The sequence below is a fragment of the Manis pentadactyla genome, chromosome 11, assembly GCF_030020395.1.
Source record: "Manis pentadactyla isolate mManPen7 chromosome 11, mManPen7.hap1, whole genome shotgun sequence".
NCBI lineage: Eukaryota > Metazoa > Chordata > Mammalia > Pholidota > Manidae > Manis > Manis pentadactyla.
In genome coordinates, this window is record NC_080029.1 from 121,838,081 (window position 1) to 121,855,452 (window position 17,372).

The following is a 17,372-nucleotide window of genomic DNA, read 5'->3' on the forward strand; positions in this document are numbered from 1 at the left end:
CTGAGCATATGTCCAGCCTATGACCTAGCTTTTCTCTCATAGGCTTCTACATGGTAGAAACTCATGCAAAAACACGTTCGAGAGCTCGCAGCAACAGGGGCTCACCTGAGCTCAATATGAAAGACATCTCACATGTCAGTCAATGTTGACTAGATTAATAAATTCCTCTATATTCACACTATAATAAGAATAACATATGGCAATGAGAATGAACTGCAACTACCCCTGACATTGTGAATGAATCTCATAAAAAATGAATGTTAGATACAAACGAATACATATTGCTCACTGAACTGTACACTTAAAAACTGTTGAAATGGTAAATTGTATGTTTTATATTTTATATTTTACCATGATATAAAAGTGAAAATAATTCCTGGAACTGTATAACACAGAGTGCACATGAAGGTAAACTATGGACTTTAGTCAATAATAATGTATCAGTCGTCATCACAACAATGTAACATGTTATTAATAGAGGAAACTGTAAGTGGGGAGAGGATGTATATGGGAGCTTTCTGTACTTCCCACTCAATTTTTCTGTAAGCCTAAAACTGCTATAAAAAATAAAATATATTAATTAAAAAAGTATTCCATGCAAAAAAAATTTAAAAGACTACACATGGCATGATTTCACTAATGTAAAGAATAAAAACAAGACAGAGGGAATCTATACTATTCGAAGATGAGGTTGTGGTTAGCTTTGAGGAGGAGTACAGGGGGCTTCTAGGGTGCTGGTAATGTTCTATCTCCTGACCTGAGGGCTGGTTACGTGGCTTTGTTAAGTCTGTAAAACTCATTGAGCCATATATGATATCTGCACTTTTCTGTATGTATCTTGTAATTTAATAAAAAGTTTTAAGAAAATACCAAAAATGAAAAGATAGTGTCTCATGGAGAAGTCCAAATAATTTATATAGATACCCCATCCTCAAGGAGGGGAAGAACACTAGGCTCCTTCTATGTGGACTGTACAACAGTGATTTCTTTCCAAAGAGCATAGTATGGAAAGACAGGGGGAGTCATTGATGGTAGAGAAACTTGATGAACTCCACTCCAGCCAGCTGATGGGGGCCACCATCGATCATCCTAAAGCAGATTGATCATATATACACTGGATTTGATGTGATGAAAATGACATTTTACTTCTGTGTCTTCCTACCAATAACCATAACTCTAGCCTAACCATGAGAGAAACATCAGACAAATTCTAATAGTGGGACATTCTATAAAATGCCTGGTGAGTACACCTAAAAACTTGACCTTGACATCAAAAACAAACATAATCTGAGAAATGTCACAGCCAAGGGAAGCATAAAGATATGACGCCTCAGTGTGATGCGGAGTCCTCCTTGGTGGGATCCCAGAACAGAAAAGGACATTAGGTAAAAAACTAAGGAAATCTGAATAAAGTGTGACTTTAGTGAATTAAAGGGGGAGAGAGGGAGAGGGAAGGGAGGAAGGGAGGAAGGAAGAATGGATAAAGAAGATGTGGTGTATATATATATATATATATATACACCCAACGGGATATTATCCAGCCACAAAAAGAGAAATCTTGCCATTTGCAACAACATGGAGGACCCAGAGGATATTATACTAAGTGAAATGAGTCAGTCAAAGACAAATACCATATGATTTCACTTATATGTGGAATCTAAAAAACAAACAAAAATAAGCTCATAAATACAGAGAACAAACTGTTGGCTGCCACAGGAGAGGGGAGTGGGGAGATGGGTGAGATCAGTGAAGGGGACAAAGAGGTACAAGCTTCCAGTTATAAAAGAGCCACATGGATGAAAACCACTAAGGACTCTAGTCGGTGAAGCTATAATGACTTTGTATGGTGACATGGTAACTACACTTACAATGCTGAGCATTTCATAACGTATGTAATTGTCAAATCACTATGTTGCACAACTGAAACCAATGTAACGTTGTACATCAACCATACTTCAATTTTGTTTAATGAAAAAAGTTCAGTCCAGTCTAAATCGAACTTCGCTCCTCACATCCAGCTTAAGGTCTGTCCCCGGCCTCCTCTCACATCTGACCCTGTGGGAAGGGGAGCCGTGTGCTGTTTCTGCTCCCCTTTTCCGGCCTCTGCACCAGGAAGTGGGAAGGCAGGATACAGGAAGAGGAGCCTATCTTTTTTTGTTTGGCTGCTGCTATTTGTCTTCCCTCTTGGCTAAGGACGCTCGTGTGTGTAGTAGACATTGCACTGCCAGCTTTTCTTCGAGAGCTTCTGAGTCCCATCAGGGTCGCCCGGAGAATGTTTTTCCTGACATAGCTGATAGAGTCTCTGGCTGGCCTCCCGCCCCCACCCCCAGTTCATCCCTGCAGTGAATGCCCTGAGGCCGGTCACTGCTGGGGTCCCCTCCCCTCTGCACTGCAGTGCCGTGCATCAGCTCGAGTCCAGCTCCCTTCGGCACAGCCACACAGCTCTCAGGAGACTCACGCCCTGGCACCAGTACCCAGCTCTGGCCATGCGGCTACCCTCTGCTGCCTCCCCTGCCACCGGCTGCTCCACTTTGTCTCTGTGTCCACGTATTTCCCCCAAATCAAGGGATACAGGTCAAGCAGGTGCAGAGTGTAGTGAGGCCCAGAGCACAATCTTCTAAAGGTTTAAATCCCAGCTCTAACACACTGCTATGTGACCTAGAATAAATTGCACAACTTCTTTGTGCTTCTATTATCCATTGTAATATGAGAGTAGTGTTAATTTCTATCCCATAGGATTACTGAGGATGGTTTTTGTTGATATGTATAAAGCCCTGAGAACAACGCTGGGCCCATAAGTACGGAGGGCTCCAAAGTGTATGCTAACTGCACAAATGCCTCAGTCTCCCGCACCATTCTCCAACCCACCTGGACTCTTGGCTGGGGAAGGAATTGCCCTTTTCCCCTTGCAGATATCTCTCTCTCAAAGCCTGTATCTCCTGGACTCCCCTCACTTGGCTTTGGGAGATGGGGGATTCCTCCTTCCTTCCCCAGGGGGACAGAGAACCAATATGACTCCTTAGCGAGCCACAGCCCTCTACTTTAGGCTCCCTTTCATTCCATGAACACCCACATACCCTCACCTAGCCTAACAGAGAGCTGACATTTGTCATAGCTACTCTCTCTCCTTTATATAGATACCAGGTAGATATATACTTTAAAGAGAACAATTTAAAATTAAGTTGCAGAAATCATGACACTTCACTCCTAAACACTACAAAATTAACTTCCTAAGAATATTTCCTAAAATATGCTCCCACATAACCATGATGCTATATTCACACCCAAGAAAATTAACATTGATTCCATAATATCATCTTATCTCCAGTCCATGTTCATGTATCTCCAGTTGTCCCAAGAAAGTCTTGTAGCTTTAAAAAAATTTTTTTGAATCCAGGGTCCAATCAAGGTTTACCTATTGCATTTTGTTGTTATGTCTCTCTAGTTGTTTGTTCTAGAAAAGGCCCTGGTTTTGTTTTGTTTTTTTAAATTGACCATTTTGAAGAGCCCAAGCCAGTTGCCATGAAGCACAGCCCACAGCATGGATTTTCTTCAGATTTTCAATGTCTCAACATCTCTTAACAGGAGGGAGGAGGGTGAGGTGGCACTCCTCCGAAAGCAGGATCCTCATTAACTGCTGTTTTCAGATTGAGGACTTGGGCTGAAATACAGCCGTGGCCAGAGCATGCCCATTCCTCACCTGGTTTTGCAGGCTGTTGGAGGGACACCACAGGCACCCTTCTCAGGAGGGGCAGTGAGCCTCCTCACCAGATTGGCCCAGACTGGGCATTCAGACAGGGGCACTCCTCATGGGCATGGTAGGGAAGAAGGCTGGACCAGCCCAGAGGCCTTCTGCTTCCCCAGCATCCTGCCCACAAGAGAAATAAGCCCCCCAGTAAGCTCTGAACCCTGAAAGGAGCTGGACATTCCTCCCCAGGGACAGCCCCCATCCCTGAAAGGTTGCCCCTTGCTCCTGGGCCCTGGGTCATTGGTGGAGCTGAAGGATCATGGTCCGAGGCCAAGCACCAATCCTTCCAACTTTATTCAGTGTCTTTGATCTCAGGTGACCAGATATCTGGGCCAATCTGATAGGAGCTGGTGTTTATAAAAGATCCCCTCACCCAGAACCAGGAGCTCCGTGCCAGCCTCCACAACACAGCTGATCTCCAGCACCTGCCTCCAGGTACCTTTCTCAGGCCCTGGCATCTCTACATCTATTCTGGGAGTCAGTGGAGATGGAGGGGTTGGGGGACCCTGGGTTAGGTGTAGGAAACCTGAATTCTAGTCCTTGCTGCCCAGCTCCGGACCTCAGTTTCTTCATTTGTAAAGGAGCACTTTGGACTGGGCCACCTCTAAGGACCTTTGTATGACTGTAGTGGAGAGATGGGAGGGGTTTTCACCAGGCAAGAGGGCAACCCTGACCCTGGCTGCAGCCCAAGACCTCAGGTTCCAAGACCTTGAGGGGACAGACACTCGTCCCCAGAGGAGATGCCCTTCTTGGTCTTGATAAAGAACACCCTGGGGAAGGGGGCATCACGAGCCATTCGCGTCAGTCCTGGGACCTTGGCCCCTCAGTGTTGCTGGGTGCCCCCTGTTTCCTGGGTATGAGGAGGAATCGGCAGGAAACCAGCATGGGCAGGGACTCTGGCAGAGCACCCAGCATAACCCTGCACTGAGGGCTGACAGGAGGGACTGTCTGCTTTGTACTGGTCACTTGCCTCTGTTTCAGTCTCAGAATTGGAAACTGACCTGATGTGCAGAGAGGGAGGCCAGGGCTGGGAGTTCAGACATTCAGGGTGGGAATCTCAAGGCTCCTTAGCAGGGATATGTGTCAAGCATCTCAGACCCTGTGATGTGCTCAGGGTGAGCTCCTGGGACACAGGACCCAGAGTGGATGTATCCTAGTCTTTCTGGTGTCCAGCCATGCACAGAACATTTACCAGTGTTTATTGACTGAGTGAGTAGATGAATGACTGAATCACTGGTTTCATCTCAACCGCAGCCTGTCCTCTCCTTCTTCCCTGGTAGTCGGGACGGATGGCATTGTCCCAGCTCAGTCCCTTCTCAGCCACAGAGCTTCTCCTGGCCTCCGCCATCTGCTGCCTGGTATTCTGGGTGGTCAGGGCCTGGCAGCCTCAGGTCCCCAAAGGCCTGAAGAGTCCACCAGGGCCCTGGGGCTGGCCTCTGCTCGGGCACGTGCTGACCTTGGGGAAGAACCCACACCTGGCGCTGTCGAGGCTGAGCCAGCGTTACGGGGACGTGCTGCAGATCCGCATCGGCTGCACGCCCGTGGTGGTGCTCAGTGGCCTGGACACCATCCGGCAGGCCCTGGTGCGGCAAGGTGATGATTTCAAGGGCCGGCCCGACCTCTACAGCTTCACCTTGGTTACTGATGGCCAGAGCCTGACCTTCAACCCAGACTCTGGGCCGGTGTGGGCCGCCCGCCGGCGCCTGGCACAGAGTGCCCTCAACACCTTCTCCATTGCCTCAAATCCAGCTTCCTTGTCTTCCTCCTACCTGGAGGAGCATGTCAGCAAGGAGGCCGAGGCCCTCCTTGGCAGGTTCCAGGCGCTGATGGCAGGGGCCGGGCGCTTTGAACCCTACAGCCAAGTGGTGGTGTCAGTGGCCCGTGTCATTGGAGCTATGTGCTTCGGGCAGCACTTCCCCCAGCAAAGTGAGGAAATGCTCAGCCTCGTGAACAACAGCCATGAGTTCGTGGAGAATGCCACCTCTGGGAACCTCCTAGACTTCTTCCCTTTCCTTCGATACATGCCCAGTGCCTCCCAACAGAGGTTCAAGGACTTCAACAGGAGGTTCACGCAGTTCCTGCAGAAAATAGTCCAGCAGCATTATCAGGACTTTGACAAGGTGAGCCCGGGGTGCAGGTGACGAGGGCACAGCTGCAGGGGCTGTGCATGGGCCCCCTCACCCGAGTCCGGGGTACCCGCACGGCCTTGGCGGGCTCTGGGATGCCTCAGGCTGGCCGTGCACCTTGGAGCCGATCCCTCTCCCTCTGCGGCCTCAGTTCCCTGTAGCCTATAGCTTCCCTCTCAGGGCTGCTCAGATCCCAGAGAGATAAGGCAGCGAATGGGGCCTTAGCCGAGCTCTGCCTGTGCAGGGCTGTCATCACGAGGAGGAAAGCCTTTGTTCCGGAGGAACCTGAGCCCCGACAGACTAATGCCCAGCTCAGATGTCACTTTGCTTCCCTGTACTCACAACAACCTCCTCCTTTGAAATTCGACACCAGGGGTGATTGGGGGGAAGAGCCAATGGGGCATGAAATGACACTTTAAGCCCTACCCAAGGCTGCTACCAGCTCCCCCTGTGAGTCCAACCCACTGCCCAGAGGCCAGGGCAATGCTAGATGGGGTGGGGCATGGGGCAGTCTTTGGCCCTGGAGGTTCCAGGGTTCTTCTGAGCATGTACCTCCACAGAACAACGTCCAGGACATCACAGGCGCCCTGTTCAAGCACAGCAAGGACTCCAGAGCCAGCGGTGGCCTCATCCCCCATGAGAAGATTATCAACCTTGTCAATGATATTTTTGGTGCTGGTAGGAGCCAAACCCCTGCCCCTCCATCCATCAGGGCCTGCTCTTCTCCCACAGCCTTTCCCAGCCCCCAAGTCCATCACACAACTTGCCAACCACATGCCAAGTGGTGCAGGACACAGAGATCTGGCCCACTTCTGGGTTTGAGCTCAGGCCATGTGAACGACTCCCAGTGGAAACTCAACCAAGTCCCTTCCTCCTCCAAGCTTCAGTTTCCCCATTAAAGAATAAAGTTTTCTCTGCACTGTAAGTCTAGGCACCTGTCATTCTAGCAGCTAGTTATAAAAGCAGTCGCTCAAGTTTATGTTGTGGAGACCTGGTCTCTGCCATCAGAAAACTTATGGCATCATGGGTGGGAGGCAGAGAAAAACAATGCTTAGAACATACATGGTGGGTGGTTGGCGATGCTGGTTCCTAGTAACTGTCTTTCTTCCTTCCTCATCTACCCCATGCTGCCCAGGGTTTGACACAGTCACAACAGCCATCTCCTGGAGCCTTATGTACCTTGTGACAAATCCTGAGATACAGAAGAAGATCCAGGAGGAACTAGGTAGGTGGTGTCCCTCAACCCTCTGGCAGAGAGAAGACTTCGGGTCCCAGGTCATTTATTCAATTTATAGACAGCTGTTATGTGCCTAGCATGTGTAAGCCCCAGGCATACAATAATGCCCATCCTTGCCTAAAGGATTTGGGGGTGGAGACAGCGTGTTTCAAGCATATAAACAGACATAGTACCACAAAGAGTGACACCTGGTATAGTAGGGGGCACAGACATCATGGAGCAATCAGGGCAGCCCTAAGCCCTATCTGGTCCTTTGTGTTCTGCAGATGCAGTGATTGGCAAGGAGCGGCGGCCCCGGCTCTCAGACAGACCCCAGCTGCCCTATCTGGAGGCCTTCATCCTGGAGACCTTCCGACACTCCTCCTTTGTCCCCTTCACTATTCCTCACTGGTGAGGCCTGCCTATTCTGCCTTCCTACCTCTTGCCATTTCCTTCCTAGCTGTGACACCAGGTTCCTTACGTAACTTGAGCCTCTAGTCTAGTCTGCCCTATCCTGTCCAAACATGATCAAACCATGCAGATCTCAAGAGATGGTCATGCTCCTGACCTCTGCTCACATTCCCATCCTACAAATACTCTCAGTCCAGTCAGGCTGGATTCACCATACCCCATAAGCATGTTTCAGCCAGCCTCCAATTTTGTTTATGTTGGACCTTCTACCTGGAATGCCTTCTACCCTCCACTCTGGCTACTGGCATCCTATCTTTCCCAAGGTCAGTTCTGACACAAACTTCCCCTACCCTAGATTCTCTTGACTCATCCAGTTGGCACAACTTCATTCTCTGATATATCTTGTAGGAACTTACCGCCATATGTCCTTGATTATGTCCTGGGATTTTAACAATGTCAAGAGAGTTAGCGAGCATCTACTTGTGCCCATGTATTGACCTAGTTATTCCCGGAGTAAGAGACCTGACTTCTCAGTCAGGTTGGGAACTCCCCAGACTGGCCCAGACTGCTGCTTCTTGGCTCCAGAGAATGGCCAAGGGCACAGCTGGGCACAAACAGAAGTTCAAGTTGAAGAATAGGAGCTGAGGAAGGGGAAGGGTGATTTCACTGCTTCCCTGCTCCTGACATTCCCTCATGACATGGAGACTGTGGTGGGCAGGCTATTGGGGTGGGTAGAGATAGCTCTCAAAGACATGCCCCTGAGACTGACAGACCTCTTCCCTCCTCAGCACAACAAGGGACACGACCCTGAATGACTACTACATCCCCAAGAAATGCTGTGTCTTCATAAACCAGTGGCAGGTCAATCATGACCAGTGAGTATACATCCCCCGCTAAACAATGTGTAAAGTTCTTCAGGCAGGAACACTGTTTGTCCCCCTAGGAGCTGGTCATATAATAAAGGAATGGTGCCTCAATTGCTATATAGCCTGCTCTAAGTAACAAAATTTAGGTCTATGTTTCTCAAACATTAGTGAACAAAAGAATTGGCCAGGAAGTTGGTCACAGATTACATCCTCCATCCCCCGAGATCCCACTTTAATAGGTAAGGTGGAGTATTTCAGGGAATTCTAGTGTGAACACCCTAGGGAACTCTCTTTGGAAAACCCACTTGAGTCTATAGGTAGGGAAAACATATAATTTACCATCCAAACAGAGGTACTTCTGAGTTTGAAAAAGGGATGCTATCAATAATTATTCCAAAACAATAAACATAAGCCAGGATATACTGTTGATTCGCCTTGTGTCTTGAGTAGGATGGAGATAAACATGTTTTCCTTCTTTTCATTTATCTTAATTAAGGCATTTCTTTAAGAACTTAAAATTAAAAAACACTATTTTCAAGGCTGATCATTTTAGAAAGACTTTGTAAAATAAATATCAAAATACAGTTTGGTGCCTTTTCCCCATTCCCCTTTTGTTGCTCTCAACTTATTCTAACATTTGTAGTATCAACAGAAGTCTTCTCCAGACCTTTCCTCCAGGGCCTCCCCAACCCAGAAATCCCATCTCCTCTATTCCCCTTGCAGGAAGCAGTGGGGGGACCCTGACAAGCTCCGGCCGGAGCGATTTCTCAATGCTGACGGCACCATCAACAAGACCATGAGTGAGAAGGTGGTGATGTTTGGCATGGGCAAGCGCCGGTGCATAGGAGAGGTCCTGGCCAAGTGGGAGGTCTTCCTCTTTCTGGCCATCTTGCTGCAGCAGATGGAGTTCAGTGTGCCGCCAGGCATAAAAGTAGACCTAACGTCCACTTTTGGGCTGACCATGAAGCATGCACGCTGTGAGCATGTCCAGGCACGGCGACGCTTCCCCATCAAGTGAAAGATGCATCAGCATGCTGAGGCAAAGGGGAAGATGGGGATCAGCCATGGGGCCACAGCCCCTGTTTCTTCCTTTTTTTTAAAATAAAAGCTTTATTGAGATATAATTTGCATACCGTGCAATTCACCTCCTTAAAGTGTATAATCCAATGTCTCTTCATACACTCAGAGTTGTGCTACCACACCTCAATCAATTTTAGAATTTTTCATCACCCAAAAAAGAAACCCATACCCATTAGCAGCCATTCCTCATCTCTCCCTAACTCACCTCCCTGCCCCATGAAAAACCCTAACCAAAGCAATCTTGAGAAAGAAGAACAAAGCTAGAGGCATCACACTCCTTGATTTTGGACTATATTGCAAGGTTATAATAATCAAACAGCATGGTATCAGCATAAAAACAGACACATGGATTAAAGAAACAGAATAGAGAGCCCAGAAACAAACCTATGCATGTATGGTCAATTAATTTGCAACTAAGGAGCCAAGAATACACAATGGGGAAAGGACAGTCATTTCAATAAATGGTGTTGGGAAACTGGACAGCCACATGCAAAAGAATGAAACTGTACTACTATCATGCTATACACAAAACTTAATGCAAAACGGACCGAAGATTTGAATATAAGAGCTGAAACTATAAAACTCTTAGAGGAAAACATAGGTAGTAGGCTCATCGATGGTCTTACAGATGATTTTTGGATCTGTCCTCAAAAACAAAGGTAACAAAAGCAAAAATAAACAAATGAGACCACTTCAAACTAAAAAGCTTCTGCACAGCAAAAGAAACAATCAACAAAATGAGACGCCCGCCTACTAAATGGGAGAAAATATTTGCAAATCATACATCTGATAAAGGGTTAAAATCCAATGTATATAAAGAACCCATACAACTCAATAGCAAAAATTAAACAAACTGATGTAAAAATGGGCAGAGGATCTGAATAGACATTTTCCAGATAAAACATTCTGATGGCCAATAGTCACATGAAAAGGTGTTCAACAAGGAATGTTGTTCAATCATTGGAAATGCATATCAGAACCAAAGTAGGATATCACCTCACACTTGTCAGAATGGCTATTACCAAAAAGGCAAGAAATAACAAATGTTGGCAAAGATGTGGTGGAAAGGAAACCCTTTTCCCCATTCCTACTGTTGGTGGGAATATAAATTGGTGCAGCCACTATGGAAAGCAATATGGAGGTTTCTCAAAAAACTAGAAATTGAAAAACTGTAAGACCCAATAATATCACTTCTGGGAATTTATTTGAAGAAAACAAAACTACAAATTCAAAAACATATATACATTCTTATGTTTATTGCAGCATTATTTACAATAGTCAAGAAATGGGAGCAATCTAACTGTCCAACAACAGATGAATGGGTAAAGAAAATGTGATAAATATACACAATGGAATATTATTTGGTCATAAAAGAAGAAGGAAATCTTGCCATTTGCAACATAGATGGGCCTATGAGCATTATGCTAAGTGAAATAAGTCAGATAGACAAAGACAAGTACTAAATTATCTCAGGTATATGTGGAATCTAAAAAAAATAAAACCCCTAAACAAAGTGTGCTCATGGGTACAGAGAACAGATTGGTAGTTGCCAGTGGGTTGTGGGGAAGGTGAAATGGGTGAAGTGGGTTAAAAGTACATGCTTCCAGCTTTAAAATAAATACATCCTGGGATATAAAGTACAGAATGGTGACTATAATTAATAATACTATATTGCATATTTGAAAGTTGCTAAAGATTAGATCTTCTCCTGGTTCAGTAAAAAAAAAAGAGTGAATCTTAAAAGTTCTCACCCCAAGAAAAAAAACTGTAACTATGTATGGTGATAAATGTTAGCTAGACTTGTGGTGATTATTTCCTAATAATGCAAGTATCAAATCATTTGGTTGTATACCTGGCACTAATAAAATACTATAAGCCAAATGTATCTCAATTAAAAAAAAAAAAGAAATATAGTGGAGAAATTTTAACACCTGTGCGTTATGCATTACTAGTGGGAATATAAAATGATGCAGTCACTGCGGAAAATGGTCTGGTGGTCCCTCAAAAAGTTAAACATAGAATTACCATGTGACCCAGAAATTCCACTCTTAGGCATATACCCAAAAGAATTGAAAACAGGTGCTCAAATGTCTATACAGGAATGTTGATAGCAGTGTTACTCACAATAGTTAAGACATGGAAGCAATGGTGGTGCCTAGGAACCGATGAATGGATTAACAAAATGTGGCATAGACATGCAATGGAATATTATTCAGCTACGAACAAGAATGACATTCTGATGCATACTGTGACATGAATAAAACTTGAAAACATTATGTTAAGTGAAATAAGCCAGATAAGAAAAGGTCAAATATTGTTTGATTCCACTTATATGAGGTACCTAGAATAGGCAAGTTCATAGAGACAGAACATGTAACAGAGGTTACCAGGGGCTGGGAAGGAGGGAAGAATGGAGAAGTATTGGTTAATGAGTACAGGGCTTCTGCTTGGAATGAAAAAGAAGTTCTAGAAATGGATACTAGTGATGGTTTGACAGTGTGAATATCCTTAATGCCACTGAATTACATGCTTTAAAATGGCCCAAATGGTCAATTTGTTATGTATATTTTACCATATTTTTTAAACAAGGTGATTAACACAGTGAAATGTCCATGCATTAAAATAAATGATTATTTATTACCAAAGTCACAAAAAGACATAGAGGAACTTTAGATACATATTGATAAGGGAAAGAAGCCAATCTGAAAAGGTTACCTACTTTATAATTCCAACTATGTGACATCCTGGAAAAGACAAAACTATAGAGGCAGTAAAAGTATTGGTGGCTGCCAGGAGTTCAGAGCAGTGGGGATGGGAGGAGAGAGACAGCACGTGGAGCATAGAGGATTTTTAGGGTAGCAAGACTTTCATGTATGATATTGTAACAGTGGATACACAGCATGTACATTTGTCAAAACCCACTGAACATACAACATAGAGAGTGAACCCTAATGTAAACTTTGCACTTTAGTTAATAAACATGTATCAACACTGGTTCACCAATTGTAAAATATGTACCTGCTAAAGCAAGGTGTTAATTCTAGGGGAAACTGGGAGCAGGCAGGGCAGATAGAGGAGAAATCTCTGTACTTTCCACTCATAGTTTTCTATAACCTAAAGCTGCTCAAAAAAATGTCTATCAGTGAAAAATGCAAGAAGGCAAGCAACACAATGAACTATTGCCAAAACAGTTTCAAAAGGCCCAGGCCTTCCCCTCTCTCCCCTCTCCTGGGGTGGAGCACTCTCCATGCACCCTTCTGCAGTGGCAGAGCCCCCCTTTTCCACCTCCAGTGTTTCCACCTGCCAAATGGAGGCAGAGTTGGATCCGCTGACCTCCTGAGAGCCGTAGGTTCTAAGTGTGTAACAGGTTTGCTTTGTTCTTTACAAAAGGAGAAGACTGTTCATCATGTTTTAGCTCCTGTTTGTGAGCAAGGCTCCTCCCCACTGAAAAACAGAGACAGAAAAACAGGTTGAACATGCTGAGATGTGAGCTTCTTTCCTCCCCACACGTACCTAAACTGATCCTGCCTCCCTAATGCCCCTGCAGCCCAAGGCTCTTTTCAAGGACACCCTGTATGTTTGGAGGGACCAGGTGGCTACAGTGCTATGCCGGAGTACCCACCCAGGTGTGGGGATCAAGCAAGGAACCTGCGGGAGGAATCCTCAGGGAGGATCCCAGGCAGAAGCAGGAGAGAATAACACAGGAAGAATGGCTGGGCCTACTCATCGGTCATGACCCCAACTTTCTGGAATAGACTCATCTAGCCGCATGGGCGGTAGACTGGTTTTTTGCAAAGTGAATCCTTCTTTCCTAATTACCTTTTATCACTGCATTTAGAGATGTGTTCCGTGGGAAAAAACAGTCCCTGACAGTTCAAACTGAAAACTTAATAAGAAGGTGGTTCAAATGGTGACCCAACCATAGGTGCTACAGTCCTAGGAGTGAGTTTGGAGAGTTTTGACGCTGCCAACACCCCCTTTTCAAGTAGCCAGCACACAGCTGCTGGACCCCACAGCCCGCCCCTTCCGAGCAGTGACCACAAAGACTAATAGGGCTAAGCTGCAGTGCCCCCCTTGGGGCGCCTACCTCACTGAACTCTGGCTGTTACATTCCTTCAGTTTATTTTTTCTTTATCACTAATCAAGCCTCAGCCTTATCTGTCCTACAAATTATAATTCTCTGAGATGAGATGAAAATGAGCCAGACCTTCATTTCCAAAGTGTTTGTTCAGTGGCATAATTGCCCCCCAACATTCTGGAAATAATTATGGTTGTGAATGACTTTGAAAAAATTATATAAGAAGTAAAGACGGCTGGTGTTCTGAGTTGAGATCCCGGAGGGAGGCAGCACTTCGCCTGAGCTCCATCCGTCCGTCTCTCCGCCGGCCCTCAAACCCAAGGCAGCCTCCACGGAACTTCCATTTCAGCTCAGCTGCCAGGTGGCGGCAGCCCGGCTCTGCTCCAGGGAACCCCAGTCGGAGAGGGGAGACCGAATCCTGCCCTGAGAACAGGAGTAGGGCGTGATCCTGTCCTGGACATTACAGACCAAGGGATGCAGGCCCAACTGGGGGCTCCAGGCCCAGGGGGAAACGAGCCTGCTCAGAAAGTCAAAGCCTGAAGAGGGGATTTAGCCCGGCCCCAGAACTCAGGAAGCATGGCCTTGTCGGAGGAAGGAGACACGGCCTTGCTCTGTGAGCTCCAGTGCAGGGGAGCATGGTGCTAACCTTCAGAACTCCTAACTAGTGGGAAACTCCACTGGTGCACCAATAAGCAAAAAGCAGACATGGCCATACTCTGTCAATCCAAGATTTAGCCAAGGCCCAGCTCCTGGGTCCCTGGGGAGTTTCAGGCCCAGTAGTCACCCAACGGTCACTGCCCTAACTGCAGTCAGGAGGTGGCCTGAGCTTCTCACGCATACCTGGCCAATCTTTAACTCTCTGACTGACCTAGAGCTTCCATCTGGCCAGGGCCAAAGTAGAAGCAACTGGACGTAGAGACTTTGCACCCCCACTTGCCAATCCTACCCCCCACAGCAGGCTGGAGGCAGACTGAAACTGTTCTGTCCTGCAACTTCCTGGCAGGCCCCGAACATACTTTATTGCAGGCTGTTCTCACAACAACTCTAGGCGTTGGGCACCATTATACTCCCCTTAGAGATAAGGAGCCCAGGTCTCACAAAGCATGAGCGGGAGGGTCTCAGAGCTGTGTCGCCTACACCATGGACAGAGTTTGTGGTCTGCATATGCCTCACTTCCTTAGCCAGGACTGTCTGGATAGGACAAGGCAGTTCAGAAAAACATGATCAATGAACCAGATGGAGAATTGGAAAGGGCACTTGGCTGGAGGGTTAGGAGCCCTGAGCACAGGTTTTAGGTGTAGGTGACCTTGGGCAAGGCCATCCTCTTCTTTGGGCCTCAGACCCCCATCTCCAGCCACCCGTTACTGCCTTCTCCAGCACCACAGACCTGAAGGATGGGCCACTAACCCTGACCCCTGCTCCAGCCTCACTTAAGGCTGTGGGACAAATCCGTGAAGGTCTTGGAAACTTTGAGGGGCAGTGCACTGGGGAGGGGTCATTTTGGTGAAGACAAAATGGTGGGAAAAGTCCCGGCCTGGAAATCCCACCTCTGCCTCAAAGGGAACATGAAATGCTTCTCCAATTCTCCCATCATGTCCAGTTCAGTTCCTCAACTCCTTGTATCTCAAGCATCACCACCAACCTTTCTATAACTTAGTTCTGGTTCTTGAGAAAATAATTTGATGGGCTCAGGTCATTTTTTGAGCTGGGTCATGTAGGTCAGAGGTGAGAGGTTAGTAATTGGGTCCCCTTGGAACACTGTCCACCTCTGGTCCAAACAGTGAAAGCACTCTGGCTACCTTGGTAGATGGTCCTGCATATCAGGCCCAGAAGAAATAATAACACAGAAAAGCTAACAGAGCCACCTGAGAATCTCCATTTATAATTTTCCTGCCCCAATCATACCCTCGGCCCTCTCTGATACTCTAAGACTGGACCTCCTGACAATTTAAAGAAAGAACCACCACTGATTTTACTCCAAACCACCTCAGCCCTTCTCTGAAGGGGGCTATGACAGTAGACCAGGTCGTCCTGCCTGGGTCCTTTTTCCCTCAGGGTGACCTTTCTCCAAGGATCCCCTCAGTCCTTATGCAAATGAACCTAGTCATTGGGGACCTACCAGATCGTCCCAGATAAGTCTCAGTCCTAAGGCAACTGGTTCCCCAAGAGGGATTTTTCCAATTGACAAGGATATCTGAGGAGGGAGCAGACTGTCTGAAAGAAGAGTAGTGAGGGCACCGTTGGGTGGGGGAAACCAAGCAGAGGCTGGATTTATAGGTTTATAGTCCAAGGTTTATATGGTTCAGAAAACCAGTCCATGAGTCTGCCCTTCACCTTATCCCTGCCTTTGGCTTCTGTCTCTGGGAGGAGGCTGCCGCCAGAGGTCATCACACTAAGGATCTGAAGATTAGGACCCCAATCATGAAGCCCCATCCCTCAATGATCTCTCCCTCAAAATTAGGCCCCCAAGACTTTGCACTCCGGGTCCCCTCTGCAATGGCACACACCAGGCTCACAGGAGCCCTCTGGAGTCGCGTTGCTGTAGTGGTGGGCTCTCAGGCTGTGCGGTGGGGAGGGGAGAGGATACTTGGCATAAGGAGCCTGCCCAGGTGCCCCTCGCCTCACGCCAGGCCAGGCGGAGAGGCAGCCTCTGGGCTTCACTGAGGCCACCTGCGCTCTGGCCAGCAGATTCTTCTGATTTTAGAATAACACGGTGATACTTGATGCAGTTCCCTAAGCCACCCCTTCACCTCTGCCCCACCCACTCCATCCCTGGTGGGTAATTAATAGGAGTCCGATCCCACAGGGCCTGGGGGAGGGAGAGGGGACAGGGCAGGAGGCTGGCTCACGGAGAGAGGTGCAGATTCTTGCTTACCCACTAACGCTGGGCCAGTTACATAAACCTTCTGAGTCTAGCTCTTCTCATCTTGCAGCTGGAGACAATAACCCTACCCCACAGGGTCTGAGGGAGGCTTTAAGAGAGAGTAAAGGCACCGGGTATTAGGTCAGTGCTCAAAAAACACGCATACACACATGCGCACACACCAGGAACGCTGGAAAGCGTAGTTTCGGGGCAGGACTGAGCCCATGGACGTGAACCCGGGACAAGTGGGTGGGTTTGCACTGCGGCCATGTGTGCACCAGATACATGTGTGAGCTGGCATTCCCAGGACCCTGCGCCCTCTCACTGGGGTCTTGCCAGGGCCTGGGCTCAGCCCACTTCCTTCCACTGCTCCCCCCACCAGAAGCTGGGGAGGCTGGGGGGTGCTGGCGTGCCAGGGAACAATGGGCCCCCAGCCCCTTCCGGCCCATTGCATGAGAAGGAGCTGCCGGAAGGAAACTCACCTCCCAGCGGGATAGGCCCCCTCCCCCACCCCACCCGGTGACGCCTGCCCCAGGGAAGCCCAGAGACCCCCCAGGCTGCTCAGGGAAGGGCGTCTGCACCCTCTGCCTTATCATTCTTTGTGTGTCTCTCCCTACCACCTGGACTGGCTTCCTCACCCCTTCTTTCAAAGGCAACCCTGACCCCCTCCCCGGGGGCTGGTTTGGGTCCTCTTGCAAGACCCCAGTGCCTGGCCTCATTCACCTCTCTGTCCCCAGTACGTGGCTTGGCTTGAGCAGTCTCTGTGAGTGTTGCCCAAGTGAGTAACTGAGTGCAGGAAGCCAGTGCAGGGATGGTCCTGGGCCCCAGGGCTGAGCCAGGAGAGATGAGAGACAAGAGTCCAGCACCGGCTTAGCCGGAACCACACTGTAGAGAGGGATGAGGTCGGGGCCCCAAAAGTCCCTCCAGAGAGCACAGGGCACACTGCGGGGGTGCTGATGAGGCCCCTGCTCTCCTCCAAGAGTC

General features: G+C 47.7%; 1 protein-coding gene across 2 annotated transcripts; it reads left to right on the forward strand.

Moving 5' to 3' along the window:
* Positions 1-4,047: 4,047 nt before the first annotated feature.
* LOC118923651 (cytochrome P450 1A2) lies at positions 4,048-9,492 on the forward strand. 2 transcript variants are annotated; one of them, XM_036907692.2, is made up of 7 exons: positions 4,048-4,183; positions 5,003-5,868; positions 6,435-6,552; positions 7,010-7,099; positions 7,378-7,501; positions 8,290-8,376; positions 9,091-9,491. In XM_036907692.2, exons 2-7 carry the CDS (start codon positions 5,038-5,040, stop codon positions 9,383-9,385), a joined length of 1,545 nt encoding a protein of 514 aa, XP_036763587.1. In that variant the 5' UTR covers positions 4,048-4,183; positions 5,003-5,037; the 3' UTR covers positions 9,386-9,491. The 2 variants fall into 2 exon arrangements, with proteins under 2 accessions (XP_036763587.1, XP_036763588.1); XM_036907693.2 differs by having other exon boundaries at positions 4,082-4,183; positions 5,029-5,868; positions 9,091-9,492.
* The last annotated feature ends 7,880 nt before the right edge of the window (positions 9,493-17,372 follow it).

Coding starts and splice junctions, on each gene's coding strand:
- LOC118923651 (XM_036907692.2), top strand. CDS start 5,038: ATGGCATTGTCCCAGCTCAGTCCCTTCTCAGCCACAGAGCTTCTCCTG. Junction 7,502..8,289: donor CCCTTCACTATTCCTCACTG/GTGAGGCCTGCC, acceptor TTCCCTCCTCAG/CACAACAAGGGACACGACCC. Junction 8,377..9,090: donor TGGCAGGTCAATCATGACCA/GTGAGTATACAT, acceptor TTCCCCTTGCAG/GAAGCAGTGGGGGGACCCTG.